Raw genomic sequence first — 13,251 nt, 5'->3', positions numbered from 1 at the left:
ACAACACACACACACACACACACACACACACACACACACACACACACACACACACACTACTCTCTCTCTCTCTCTCTCTCTCTCTCTCTCTCTCTCTCTCACATACACACACACACACCGATTTACACAGGAAAATTTATATGATGTCAGAATCACAGGTGCGTTAAGCGCCGATCGAACACCCTCCAACCAGGGGAAAGTTGTGAATGTTTGACACTTGAGTGCTTTGTTTAGTCTTACTCGCCGTGTTATTCAGGTTGTTGACCTCGCCGAGGGTTTAGATTGAAATTCAAGTAACTCCGCAACGACACAAGCTTGGCCTGGCCCCTGGTTCAAAAAAAGTTAAAATAAAGTTTAAAAAATGACAAAATTGTTGTCCGTTTTCCGTCCCCCCCCCCATCCCGCAACAGGTCCTAGAGGATGCCGGGATAATGCCGCAGATCAAACGGTTCGCCGGGACTAGCGCAGGCGCAATCACTGCCGCCCTGCTCGCCATCGGCATGACGTCACAAGAGATGCTTGAAGAACTGAGCGCACAGAACTTGCTTGACGTCGTTTTGGGTAAATAAATTTGCATTTTTAGAATATACTACTACATATTGAAAATTTGCCCGCAAATCTTTTGACACACAGCATTTCGTTTTCCATTTCTAATTCCGCTATGGTCAACTTAATAACTCAGTTACTATTTTCGAAAGAAGTGCAACTTTTAATTTGTTACTTTAAACAAATTATTAAGTGCGTATTTTAGCTGCTTCTTGTCACAATGAAGTAACTGTTTTCACATGACATAACATACAGTAATAGATATAATTCAAAGTGCACTGAAAAGATCAACAAAATTAAATTATTGTGATTTTCATTGACAGAGAAATAAGAAGACTGTATGCGTGTGTCATGTTTTTTTTTTCAATTTCATTCTACAGACACCAGTTGGACTAAGACGAGCTGGATCCCAGGCATGAGGACGTTTGGACAACTCTGGGACGTCTGGCAAAACAAAGGAGCCTGCCCGGGGCACAGATTCTTGGAATGGTTTGGTGACATTCTGGAAAGGAAACTTAAGGAGCGAGGACTTCCTCTCGGCCGAGACGTGACATTTGACCAGGTAACTCTCTTTTGAATACTAGTACCCAGATGTTAGATGGATTATGTGTGAGTGCCAGCCGTCGGTTGGTACGGCCTTGTGTCAGCAGAAACGCAGTCTCTAGCAGCTCAACACAGCTCAGTCCCACCGTAGTACAGCACAGAAACTGTGCATGCGAGCCAGAGTAGGTTCAAAAGGCAACAGTGCAAAAGGCAATGTTAAATGATCGACTCCATCCTCCCTTGTAGTTCAATCACAATATTGCCGAGAACCGAGGCGGTTTATAAGACAGAGTGTATTGAAAGAACCAAAGGACCTCATTGAAAGAACCGTCTATATACAATTTTTTTTATTTCATCTATTTGAAATGTTGTTGTTGTTGTCCCTCAAACGGTTTTACGTCATTTTCCGCTAGACATGATTTCCAGGTGCCAAATGCGATTTGGCTAAAATGTCATCTTTCACTGTGTTAATCAGCAATTGTGTAGAAATAATTGATAAATGACGCTTTCTGTTATTGTCTCAGATCTACCATGTTCTCGGGAAGGAGCTGTGTATTGTAGCCTACAACATGAACTATAACCGGGAGTCCTACTTCCACGTCAAGACCACGCCCGTTCTCAGGGTCCGGGAGGCAGTGCGCATGTCCATGTCAATCCCAGGTAGGGGGGTGCCAAGCTAGTTCTTTCGCCTAAAATGCCGGTGAAGGTTAAATATCCAGATAGAGCATTAGCATTTGACTATACTGTATTTTATCACAAAAGTTCTGTGTTGGTAGTTAAGGTTACATGTTAAGTTTGATCCAACACAAAGAAATTCTGTCACCTAGAGCTTTCGACCAGTCACTCTGGTCTTCCTCAGTAGACAGACCCAGTGAGACTTGTCACGTGGCTTCTTTGAAGTGTGACGTCAACAATGGGTCAAAGGCACTAGTATCTGTTGTCATATTTTCTTCGGCCACGAATATTGGTGTTCTTGCCATTCATATACTGAAGAATGGTTTGGTGTATATACAAGTTGCATTGTCCGTTTTTCTGTGTTCCCTTGGTTTCACAAAGAACTTTTTTCCGTAGTGGTGTTCCAGCCATATACACTGCAAAATCTCTTCACCTACATCGATGGCGGATTGGCGGCCAACTTCCCACTCTACGCTTTCGATGGTAAATATAGAAGCTTTCATTGCTACATGGTCATCTGGTAAGCAAGAACAAAGTTTTAGACACATCCAGATAATATTTAGAACTTTTGTGAATTTTGTACTGAGAATAATCTTGTTAATTAATGGCCTTCTCTACTCAAATTACATGTGCGAAAGTCCTATCCTTTGGCAGAATTCGATTTTAACATGTCATCATCATCATACAACCATAAAGATGCATCGTGATTCTGGATACCCAATCATGATTCGGTAATTGTGTATAGATGTATTCTGTACTCGTGTGTGATACGTAAGCTAGTAAGCTTTGCACGTAATCACTTGTTGTTGTGATGCGTTTTAACAGTGGCATATCGTGTAGCTGGAAGCCACTGTTTCATGCCATTGAGTATACGTATTTGAATGTGTTTTCATTTTCTATATTCTTGGTAAGGCCACACCGACGTAATTCTATGGATGACATCCTCTGAAGACCCCCAAACTAGTGCGCGCGGGCGAATAAAAAAAAATTCCGGCCAAAAATAAAAATCCTACTAAAAACCACTGTATACAATTTAGCTGGTATTGTGAATTTGTGACAGTACGTAGCAACGTATACGACAAGCCGGCACGTGCTGGCTTTTTGCGACATTTATCAATCGGCACTGTACGTATGTACTGAGTTCGTGAGTCGTGGAGCTTCGGTAGCCTGGGTGCCCGGCTCCGTATTGTCGCCAACTACCATGGACTACCCAGGCCTAGAGCCAGGCCAGAGCCTTTTTTGAGAACAGGCGAAAATCAATGCGTACGTGGATGTCATCCATAAAATTAAGACGGTGTGGCCTAACTACTACTACAACAACAAAATACCGTTTACTTGCAGTATCGTATTTCTGTACACTCTCAGTATTCTCCCCCGCGGAGTCACGAGTTCTCCATTCCTTTTCAGACGCAGCTCTAGCGAGATAATGAAGTTCCCACACGGCCAAAGAACAAGTGCAAACTGCCTTATGTTTAGTGCCATTGCCAGGTTACTGCACTAATGGGATTCTCAGCAACATGCATTTCAATAGAGTCCATCAGTCCTCATTTATTTGTTTTGGAAGCTGGAAAAGTGACGCTTTAGCAACTTCAATTTGCCTCCTGTTGGAGGCTATAAATGATTTTGAAAGGTGACTGAAGAGTTGCCTTAGAAATAGTTATAGGGTTAATGTAGTGCTTCTTATGTAGACATGCTTTGGTGCACCTGTTGTGTAAAACATTTTAAAGATTTCTTTTAACGACAGGTTTTCTACTTTACTGGCTCTTTTACCAGTCTGAGAGCAATTGTGTTATAGAAATTCGGGGGAATTTTTCTCCTTAACAACATGTTAAGGTGCTTACAGGTCCTTAATTTAGGTGTAAACCATATATTCACATGTCCCACGAGGGTATGGCATTTTGGAAACCAGCAGTGTTTGAGCTGGCGCCGTGTCTGGACACTACTTCAGCGGTATATAAGTGGAAACCTTTTACTCAAAAATTCTTCTTGCCGTTACCTTTACTGTACTTGATATATCGTAGTAATTCCACGTCCTCTAATTATACGTCAACCTTCTGGTTGGCAGCACTTCTGCCTTCTAAAAGTGTACGAACGGCTTACAAATGCAGCTGTGCGGTTTAACAGCAAATCTGAGATCTTGAGTCGTGGAGCTTCGGTAGCCTGGGTGCTATCCTCAAGAGTTACCGCCGGCCTCCGCCTAGCACAGACTACTAGAGCCAGGCCAGAGCCTCCGATCGAGGACGTGATCTTTTTTTTTTTTGACGACAGGCAAAAATCAATGCGCGAGTGGATGTCATCCACAAAATTAAGTCGGTGTGGCCTAACAATCAGTCCAAATCTGTTTAGGTTGGTACTTGTCCATGAACAAGGCGGACACCTTCTACAAGCGTCTCAACTACCTGGAGGAGAAAGGTGACAGACGCATACGGAGGGTGTTCTACCCCGAGTACCGATGGGAACGGTTTGAGAGCCAAGGACCGCAGCAGTTTGAGAAAACTCTCGGCGTTCTGATCGTAAGTTCCTGTTATCTGGTTAAGTACTTCCAGAATCAGCTACGATCTACATGTAGATGGGGTCGTGTGTGTCATAAGAACAGAGCGTTCGGCTCAGAACCAAGAGCGTTCGGCTCAGAACCAAGAGGTCCTGAGTTTGAATCTGATCACGTCATGCCACCGATCTTGTGCCCTTGGGAACGGCTTTCCTCACTTCAGTCAGGTGAAAAAAAGTTTGGTGACCTTTGTGTTGGTGGAAAGTTGAAAGTAAATTGAAAAAAAAAACGATCTAGGTACAGGTGTCGGGCACAGTCAATGTAACGTTGATCTGATTCTTTAAAACAATTTGTAATTTTGCTTTCCTTTTCATGCCACGCCGATGAAGTGATTTTGCTCCACAGTTGAGCATTGATTTGAGCAACGATGGCACCACAGTAACAGACATAATGAGTCTGAAAACTGAAGCTGAGATGTAAAAATAATTGTTTTTGTTGTTTTTGTCCAGTTTTCCAACTCAGACCGGGAGATCTACCAGGATCAGTTCGAGGAGCGTCTGAGGGGTTTAATGAGGAAAGACTCCAGCTTCAAAAAGAGTAGGCCTGACACAGAGAAGGCCAGGTACCTTACAGTTCTATAAGCATTGGTCGATAAAACACGCTTTATATGTGACTGAATGGATGAATTAACGAATGAATGGATGACATTAGACACAATAGATGGCATGCCAATGCAGCTACAAAAATTGACGTATACGATTCACACACTGTCAGGATTTGGTATCTACACCATTATGTCACGTTTATATCTAGACGAGCGGACGAGATTAGGCATTCAGTACCTAGACTAGAAACGGCATCGCGGTGTTCCTAAACCTAGAGGTTCTGCATCTGAATTGAGAGATTTTTGTCTTTAGACCTCAGCGCTCTACCGTGCATATCCTCACTTTTTGGGAGGTAACGTGGGTGATTTTGATACAGTGGATGTTAATCAATATTTCACCTCAGGAAAACGCTAGTATCTAATTCTGTATATTTTTTTATCAGGACATATGACGAGCATCTCCGCCGGCAGCGAGCCGCGAGGGACGCTGGGATAAAATCGTTCGAGGCTCTGGTTGAAGACCGGATGAAGAAGTTGATCGAGCTGATTGCCGGATGTGACGTCATAGACGGAGGCACTATTGATATTCCCCCGACCCCAACTCTGGCGAAAGGAGTACGTTTTCATTTTTTTCTAAAATCCTTTTTTGGACCGTTTTGCTATGCTACTATACAGTGTGCATTTTAACTGCCAATCTAATGGGAAAGTTGCTATATGATAAATAATATCGATGATATATTGATGAATATATTTAAGTCATCAAACATCTATAGCAATACAGCTCTTATGATTTCACCTAAAACATTTAACATGAGATTTAATCCTTTGCCTGAATGTTTTTTTCTACTTTTGATGTTCTTCCAGGGTGAAGATTTCCCGAATTGGGGTGAACCTGAATCACCAGTAGTCATGGCCGCCGATCCAACAACGCCAATACAACCAAAAATCACAATCGAGGAAGCAAGGCGTGAATTCTTTAAGGTCGGCTACAACTATTAGAAATAAACTCTATAAGAAATTTCAAACCATTGGGGACAAAAATGAAGAAGTTGAATCCATTTAACGAAATGGCAGGGAAGAAAGACAAGGAAAAGAAAATGAGAAAAAAACAATATATTTCATCCATACCTGGCATGGAGTGAAATACAATAGCACCGCCATGTGAACTATCCGTTATACTGTGTTACTGGTGCTTTTTCACGTCCTGAGTGAGATTCTATCTCTTTCAGATCGTAACGGACGACGACATAAAGGCGATGCAGGTAACCACAAAGGAGGAAGCATTTGAGATATTGTTTCTGGACGTCTTTGGAAAGGTAATCAGAGAAAGGATATCTTACTGTTACAGTGTAACTGTAGCTTAGTCCTTCTCCAAGAAGGTTATGACTGTGACAACTGTTTGTATGTATGTATGTATGTATGTATGTATGTATGTATGTATGTATGTATGTATGTATGTATGTGAATGTTTGCGTGTATGTGATAGTATGCGTGTCGTGTAACGTTAACTCAAGAAGCTATGTTATGAAACCTGATAGGTTTATAGGTCTTCATGAGACCTCGAAATTATTAGATTTGGGCGTGGCATGAGTTTATGGGCCTGCGGCAGCTTCCTTTGGTGAAGTTATTTTTTTTAATGTACTGTTTAAGTGTCTACATATGTGTAGAAATGTGTGACTATTGTCTGCTGTGACAGAACGCATAGTAACATATCATGTACTACTCCATGTCCACAACAAACAACACCCATGGACATCGCGCAGCTGACGGTGGGAAGAGTGAAGAACATGTACGAGAACTACGCACCTCTACAGGTTGGCGAAGAGGAGGATCCTGGGCGCGAGGCCTGTCGAGTCGACCGGGCAGTACTACGGAACTCTCCTGGACTTTGTTGGCAGCAAGAACCAGCTCTCTGTATGTACTAGAATTTAGTTTGTTGTGCCTATGATGTGACCGGTGTGTGTGAGCAGAATCTTACTTTTAGACATACTTTCGACATACTTTTTACATACTTTCGACATTTCTCTCCCTATATGCAGATGGATTGATAATTATATAAACTGGTAAATTGCACATGTTTTAAATGGTAATAACCAAGGTGACAGCTAGTGTATGGGAAATTATGTATTTTTGAAAGCATTCATAAAAATTATATTTTCTTAACTTTATAGCTTGAAATGCATGTGTACATTATGTTTCTGTTGAACACAGGAGAAGGACATAGACCGGTGTATCGGGGTGGACGTGGACTATCTCTCTACCATGGACTTTGACATGACTCCGACAGACATGGAGTTTCTCATGGCAGTAAGTCCTATAAACAGAAATCTAACAAGAACACACAGAAGAAGCAAAACACATTCTTTTATTCAGTGTCATTGTTTGATAGAGCATGGAGCAAGATGTTTAGGAGAAACTCTCCTTTAAAACATTTTGATTTATTCGATGTGTCCACGCTACCTTTCACACCAAGTGTGTTTCTTATACGTTTTCTTGATACGATAGTTTACTTGCCACTATATCGCCTGAGTCTGTCGTGGTTGGGGCAGGCTGTCTTCGGGGCTCAGCTGAACAGATCGCCCGGTATAGGAGTGTTGCCCCTGTGATAGACTTTGGCACGACGGGAGTTGATTAGTGATGTGGTCACTAATCAAACTCCCGCCGAGCAAAAGCTACCGGGGAACCTAGCTCAGGCAGGCGGGGGAGGGCTCCTGCAGCCCCGAAGAAAACCCGTCCCAACGCGATAGACTGGCATGGACACCAGGGTAGTCACTACAAGGACACAAAATCTGTATGTAGAGACAAAATTGATATGCACTGAAATATTGTATCTCCCTTCTTTCTATCCAATTTACAGCAAGGAGCAACAGCGGCAACCGCCTACATCATGGAGTATGCGGAACACAAACAACCACCACACAAGCGTCTGTCGTGATTCAGAACCAACCAATGAAACAAACAAACAAACAAACAAACAAACTTATAGAAGAGCGATATAAATAGTATACGATACGTCAGCAAAATATTAGAGATAAAGCTTTGAAGGAAACACTAGTAGGACGAAATTAGTACCCACATTTTTTGTGACTGTGCGACTGTAGTCTTTTGTCAAGGAATTGTTGAATCCATTGCTTCTGACTGACTTGTAAGCACGTGACTTTTAAAAACAGTAGCTCATCAGAGTCAGATAGTTTGTAGTTCCTCCAGATTATAATAATACAGTCCTAGACTTTATATATTCATAGCCTTTCAGAGAAAGTTTGAATTCTCTTTTGCCTTATTTTATGAAGATTTCAATGCTTTTCTTATTTCACCAGTGTTTGTGATGCCATTATTAAACTTGCCAAACAAAGCCAAATACAGTACTAGTACATCGTGATAAAACTTTACCAAACTTATCCTCCAACACCACCATAAGGGTTGGGCTGAGGGTGTACGTGTATGTAAGAAAAAAATATTTGCAAGAATAACAACAACAGAAAAAAATATTTGCAAGAATAACAACAACAGAAAAAAATATTTGCAAGAATAACAACAACAGAAAACCAATGTTCACTGGCATGTTCCAGTCCTCCCCCTATCCTACAACCCTGGAATCATGCCAATAGACCGATCCCGCAGCCCCGCCCACTTCCGTCAAAACATAAAAAATGCAAATATTTGCCACTCTCTCATTGGTTGAACCGATAATTGCCGTTCTCTCATTGGTGGAACTTTTAATTCAGCGATGGACATTCAGGATCGGTCTATTGTTTCCGCCTCAGTGGACAGGTGTCAAGCCAAATTTCTGCTCCGCCAGATTTTTGCCCCGTACGTGGGGTATACATAGTGCGCGTGCCTGGAAGTTTTGGTTAATGTGAGGACTGAGGCTTAGGATTGGGGTTAGCCTCCAAGCAATGTACGATCAACTTTCTCCAACCCCTTGTCTCGGATATACTGTATGTTAGCGGTAGCAAAAGTTCGCGGTCTGAGAAAATGGACAATGTTCGCGGAACTACATTGTATACATTCACGGTGGTGGCAGCTAGGTGGAGCAGAAAGAAAGTCGGCGAATTATTTGTCCACGGTAATGATAAGTTAGCAGTAAAGAAGTGACCGCGAAAACTGCGAATATATTACAGCATTGAAAACAAATCACAAGTAGTGTCGAGGCAAACATTTGGCAGGAGCAATAAAAACCTGGCCGGCTTGACACCTGCATTGAATTACTAGAGTTTATCAATAACCACGGGAGCTCCAGAAGCGCCAGTTGTTGGGGTTCATCTGGTTAGCGCGGTTGTCGCGGGCCCATTTAAAATCCATCCAAGTATGGCCTCCATCATCACTGCAAAATTCGTAAGCATTGTTAAGGCTAGTCTAGCATAAACGCGACCTTAACGTGGCTAAAAAGTTTCCCAATGACCAATTCCCTTACATCGCAGTTCTATCTGCCCACTTATTTGTTTGATTGCAACGTAACAACACAATGGACTATACCCAGGCAGCAGTGCTGATTTCGGGTTAAGTTATTTCCATCCTACAACTCTAAAGCTAGTTGTTATCTGATGAGAAACGAAAAGGGTTGGACATAAGGTTTGGTGTGTCAAATAGTTTTCAGTGAGACCAATTGTTTATTGAAAACTCATGCCCGAGGGTTAATATTGGAAATACAAAAGGTAGCCCAAATAGAGAGATAACACACAGAGGGAGTTTAGCCATCCAGTTTACAGTTTGCCGGCAAACTGTAAACTGGATGGCTAGACTCCCTCGGCGTGTTATCTCTCTATTTGGCCAATTTCTACTATTTCCAGCGCCGCGCCCTCAAGCCTGGTAGAGGCTAACAAAACGAGCATGCAAGTACAAAAAAGTAATACATAACTAGACACAACCATGGTAACTCCTAAATCTACCGGGTTTGACCTCTCTTTCGGAGACAGAGGAAGACGAAAGAGCCCACTTTTTCTGTAATGTGCGGCCCAGGTTCAAGTTCGGACGTTAAGAGACTATATAGCTAGTAATAAGAAGTCTACAAAGGTTCGTAAATTGACACTGACCCGCCGCCACAGCAGCAGCAACAACAGCAGCAGCAGCACAGCGCCAGCACGAGAACTCCGCCAACTATGGCCACGGCGATCACAAGGACCTCAAAACTGACTGAAAAGGGAAAATGGAGCAAATTTTCAAAATGTACACACATCTATTACTAATATTACAGACGTACCAAATACAACCGTTGTCAGGATATGGGAAAGCGAACATCAAATACATACGTATGACAGTCAGACCCAAATCAACGCGTTCCTACGATAGTCCCTACTAGATTATAACAACGCGGGTTCAAAAACAGTAAAATTTAGCCAAATAGTGGAGTTCATTTGCCAATCATAACCCCCTTAGGAAGGCCTGGTGGAGGCTATTCCTACAACACGATCAGGAACTGCCTTTCTGGTACACGGTATTATTGGTGCAGTTCTATAAACATCCGCATGGTGGTACCTACCATTACAGGTGGCTCCCCACCGAACCTGAGCCAGCGGACACTCATCCGTGGGTAAAACGGCCGAGGCCGGGTACAGACGGCAGGAGTTGTCCTTGTAGCAGAAATAACACTGAAGAATGAACGGAAACAACAGTGTGTCAGTTTCTTTTTGTTCATTTAATACCTCAAAGAAGTTTTCGGTAGAGTTTGTATGTGTGTAAGTGTTTACACTGCCGTGTATATGTATGATTGTATGTTTAGCAAGAAAACTCAAGAAGCTATGCATGGATTTCTTTGATTATCAAATTGCTGTTTTTGTGATAAATGTATTTATTTGCACACAGTTGGTCATACTATTGCGTGAAACAATTTAACTACCGCATATATCAATAGTTCCTGTAACGTGTGAAACAGACAGATTCCAAACTAGACTATATTCATACCTTCTTGAGGTATGCTGTTCACAAACAAACAAACAAACAAACAAACAAACAGACAGACAAACGGACAAACGCCATGGCGAAGGTAATGAATACAGACAGCACCGCACAACGCAGTGCATATCCGGCATTTGTAACCCTCTGCACCCACCTTCACGTCTCCGATACATTCCCCACAGGAAGCGTTACGGCTACTGCAGTCTGAAAAACAACCCAAACACGTACTAAGCAAATACCGGACATTTTACTCAGGGTTAGAGTTGAACATGAATACTTTTTGCAACGTCAAGGTACCTGTCTTATGTTAAAATAAAGTAATTCCTTTACCTATTACTGTATACTTGAGCGAAAAGCTCAAATATGACGACACTGGATTCTTTGGAATATTCATGGTTTCGTCTGCTTATTATAAACTAAGAGGGCCCGAAACTCTGCATGAGCCAAATCATAGAGTACCAAATCAGGTACTCGCGAGCCATTTCACATACACAACATTTCATCACTCAGGTGTCAGATCGTGGAGCTAGAAAAGGTCGATCAGCTCAAAAAAATGTATGTCCCTTGCAGGGGACACAAAAAAGCTAGGGTCTTAAAACAACGTTTGCCACCTACCAGGGTTCAGATAATCCTGCTTAATTCTTAAGCGGGGGTTTTAATTACTTCGATGTAGTGTACCCAGAGTTTTACCATACTGTTCCGCCCATATGTGTACAGGTGTGACAATATTATAAGTATCGGAGTGATCCTTGGCTTTTTACTGTCTTTGGCGTGACCGTCAAACAACGCAAAACTTCATAAAATGTCTGACATACATAAAAATCTTCATAAAATGTCTCACATATGTCAAAATCTGGTAATTATGGCCTGATAGTGACGGCATCACACTTACCCACTTGACCGCTGGGTGTGGTCGGTGGTGTGGCGGTAGACAGGGGACTAGTGGCGTTGACCAGGTTCTCTTGGGCAGAATCAGAGGCTAAGGCCGACGTAACAAACTTAACGCCCAAAAACACTGCCACTGCAACTATGGCAAGGCTAACAAGTATCGCCAGTGCACAACAACAACCCTGCCCTTTCCCTCTCGCCATGATGGCTTTTGTGTGCTGTACCAAGGCCGTGGTATCAGCTTTACTGTGTCATTGTTGCTGTTGGTTTCGGGTGGCGGAATATGTTATTATTACTCTGCGCCTACTCTTTAAAGCAGAGGTTTTGGCGCATGACGTCGAACTTTTTTTTACGTGTTTTACGTGTTTTACGTGTTATTTGTACTAGTATTCTTTTTTTGCGCAAGCCAATGAACACTAAAACTAGCCTCACAGCCTGTACAAGAACATGCTGAATAACATTGTATTTTTTACAGTTGATTTTCTGGCAAATACAAATTAACATTACAATCCATATACTAACACACGAAACAAAAACATTACAAAAAGCCTCACATGGGCACTAAAGTAAAGACCAGAGAGTCCTAAGAGTCTTGCTGCGAAGACTTGTTGTACAGGCATATTGCCCTGTGTAAGAAAGAGTCTTGCAGCCTTCTCAGATCTGCTTGGAGATTAGTTCGCTCTAACGGTGATATAACTTGTCGACTTGATTTTCATGGAAGAAGGTGCCCAGAACTTCAATCGGTATTAACTGAAGACGTTACCACAAATATCGCCAGTACGCAACAACAACCCTGCCCTTTCGCCATGATATATGGCATTCTGTTGTGTGCAGTTTTACTGCTGTACCAAGGTCGTGGTATCAGTTACTGTTGTTTTCCGGTGTCGGAATGTGGTAAGGCCACACCAAGTAATTTTTATGGATGACATCAGCGTGCGCAGTAATTTTCGCCTGATTTTGATTAAAAAAAAAAACAACAACAACAACAAAACAACAACAAAAAAAGAAATTCTGTTGCCTCCTGACAGTGGTTAACATGCCGAAAATGGGCAAAGATGTCTGATGCCATGCCGGAACGTGGATGGCAGATCATCAAAATACGGAGAGGATACAGGACAACGTCATGATTCATTGTTTTGTCTTTTACGTTGATGCAGTGATGTATTTCATTCCTTTATAATATGTGATGTTCACTGATTCAAAACCATATGCACAGTGATTGAAAACTTCTATTTTTCAGTGACAAATGGATGCTGTAATAGTTGGCAGTAAAACCTAGCACAGTATAGGTATCCTTTCTTGTTTAACAAGATTTATGATGTCAAAGCTTGAGAATGTAGGAACCTTTAGTTATTTTTTGGCCCGCCCTGTTTTTTTCCGCCCTATCGCATTAGATTTGGAGTCTACGGAGGATGTCATCCAGAAAATGTACTTGCTGTGGCCTAATAGAAACCTAGGATTAATTTGCCGCACATTTGTCCTGGCGCTCTTTGTCATATGTGCGGTTTAGTTAGGTAGTAAACATAAAGACACTTCAACCTCCTTCCGATAGGCGTCGCTTTTTGTGTTACTTTATTTTGTTGTCTCAAAAACATATTATAAAATTTGACAT

At 42.1% G+C, this 13,251-nt stretch overlaps 2 protein-coding genes across 3 annotated transcripts in view; one reads left to right on the top strand and one right to left on the bottom strand.

Moving 5' to 3' along the window:
• Window positions 1-7,836, top strand: part of LOC109488216 — a 13,091-nt gene extending 5,255 nt beyond the window's left edge. For both annotated transcript variants that reach the window (XM_019792414.1, XM_019792412.1), the window contains exons 3-14: window positions 411-561; window positions 927-1,108; window positions 1,614-1,749; window positions 2,161-2,247; window positions 4,111-4,277; window positions 4,762-4,874; window positions 5,300-5,471; window positions 5,721-5,837; window positions 6,086-6,172; window positions 6,620-6,770; window positions 7,068-7,163; window positions 7,714-7,836. In XM_019792414.1, coding sequence (XP_019647973.1) covers window positions 411-561; window positions 927-1,108; window positions 1,614-1,749; window positions 2,161-2,247; window positions 4,111-4,277; window positions 4,762-4,874; window positions 5,300-5,471; window positions 5,721-5,837; window positions 6,086-6,172; window positions 6,620-6,770; window positions 7,068-7,069 — 1,365 coding nt within the window. In that variant the 3' untranslated portion in view covers window positions 7,070-7,163; window positions 7,714-7,836. The remainder of the gene's footprint in view (window positions 1-410; window positions 562-926; window positions 1,109-1,613; window positions 1,750-2,160; window positions 2,248-4,110; window positions 4,278-4,761; window positions 4,875-5,299; window positions 5,472-5,720; window positions 5,838-6,085; window positions 6,173-6,619; window positions 6,771-7,067; window positions 7,164-7,713) is intronic.
• Window positions 7,837-8,305: 469 nt separating this feature from the next.
• Window positions 8,306-12,000, bottom strand: LOC109488218. Its single transcript, XM_019792416.1, has 5 exons — window positions 11,644-12,000; window positions 10,906-10,955; window positions 10,336-10,444; window positions 9,890-9,989; window positions 8,306-9,180 (listed from the first exon to the last, which is right to left on the bottom strand). The coding sequence occupies exons 1-5, from the start codon at window positions 11,840-11,842 to the stop codon at window positions 9,075-9,077; spliced, it is 564 nt and encodes a 187-aa protein (XP_019647975.1). The 5' UTR covers window positions 11,843-12,000; the 3' UTR covers window positions 8,306-9,074.
• Between the last annotated feature and the right edge of the window lie 1,251 nt (window positions 12,001-13,251).

The sequence above is a fragment of the Branchiostoma belcheri genome, unplaced genomic scaffold (genome assembly GCF_001625305.1).
Source record: "Branchiostoma belcheri isolate BF01 breed outbred unplaced genomic scaffold, Haploidv18h27 scaffold92, whole genome shotgun sequence".
In the NCBI taxonomy this organism is placed as follows: domain Eukaryota; kingdom Metazoa; phylum Chordata; class Leptocardii; order Amphioxiformes; family Branchiostomatidae; genus Branchiostoma; species Branchiostoma belcheri.
The sequence above is the reverse complement of the archived record's forward strand: the minus strand, read 5'-3'. Positions and strand labels throughout refer to the sequence as shown.

Excerpts from the sequence above, each read along its gene's own strand:
- LOC109488218 (XM_019792416.1), bottom strand. The coding sequence starts at position 11,842 with ATGGCGAGAGGGAAAGGGCAGGGTTGTTGTTGTGCACTGGCGATACTT. Across the intron at positions 10,445-10,905 it reads AATGTATCGGAGACGTGAAG|TGTTATTTCTGCTACAAGGA; the intron begins GTGGGTGCAGAG and ends TTCATTCTTCAG. Across the intron at positions 9,990-10,335 it reads GTGGGGAGCCACCTGTAATG|TCAGTTTTGAGGTCCTTGTG; the intron begins GTAGGTACCACC and ends TTCCCTTTTCAG.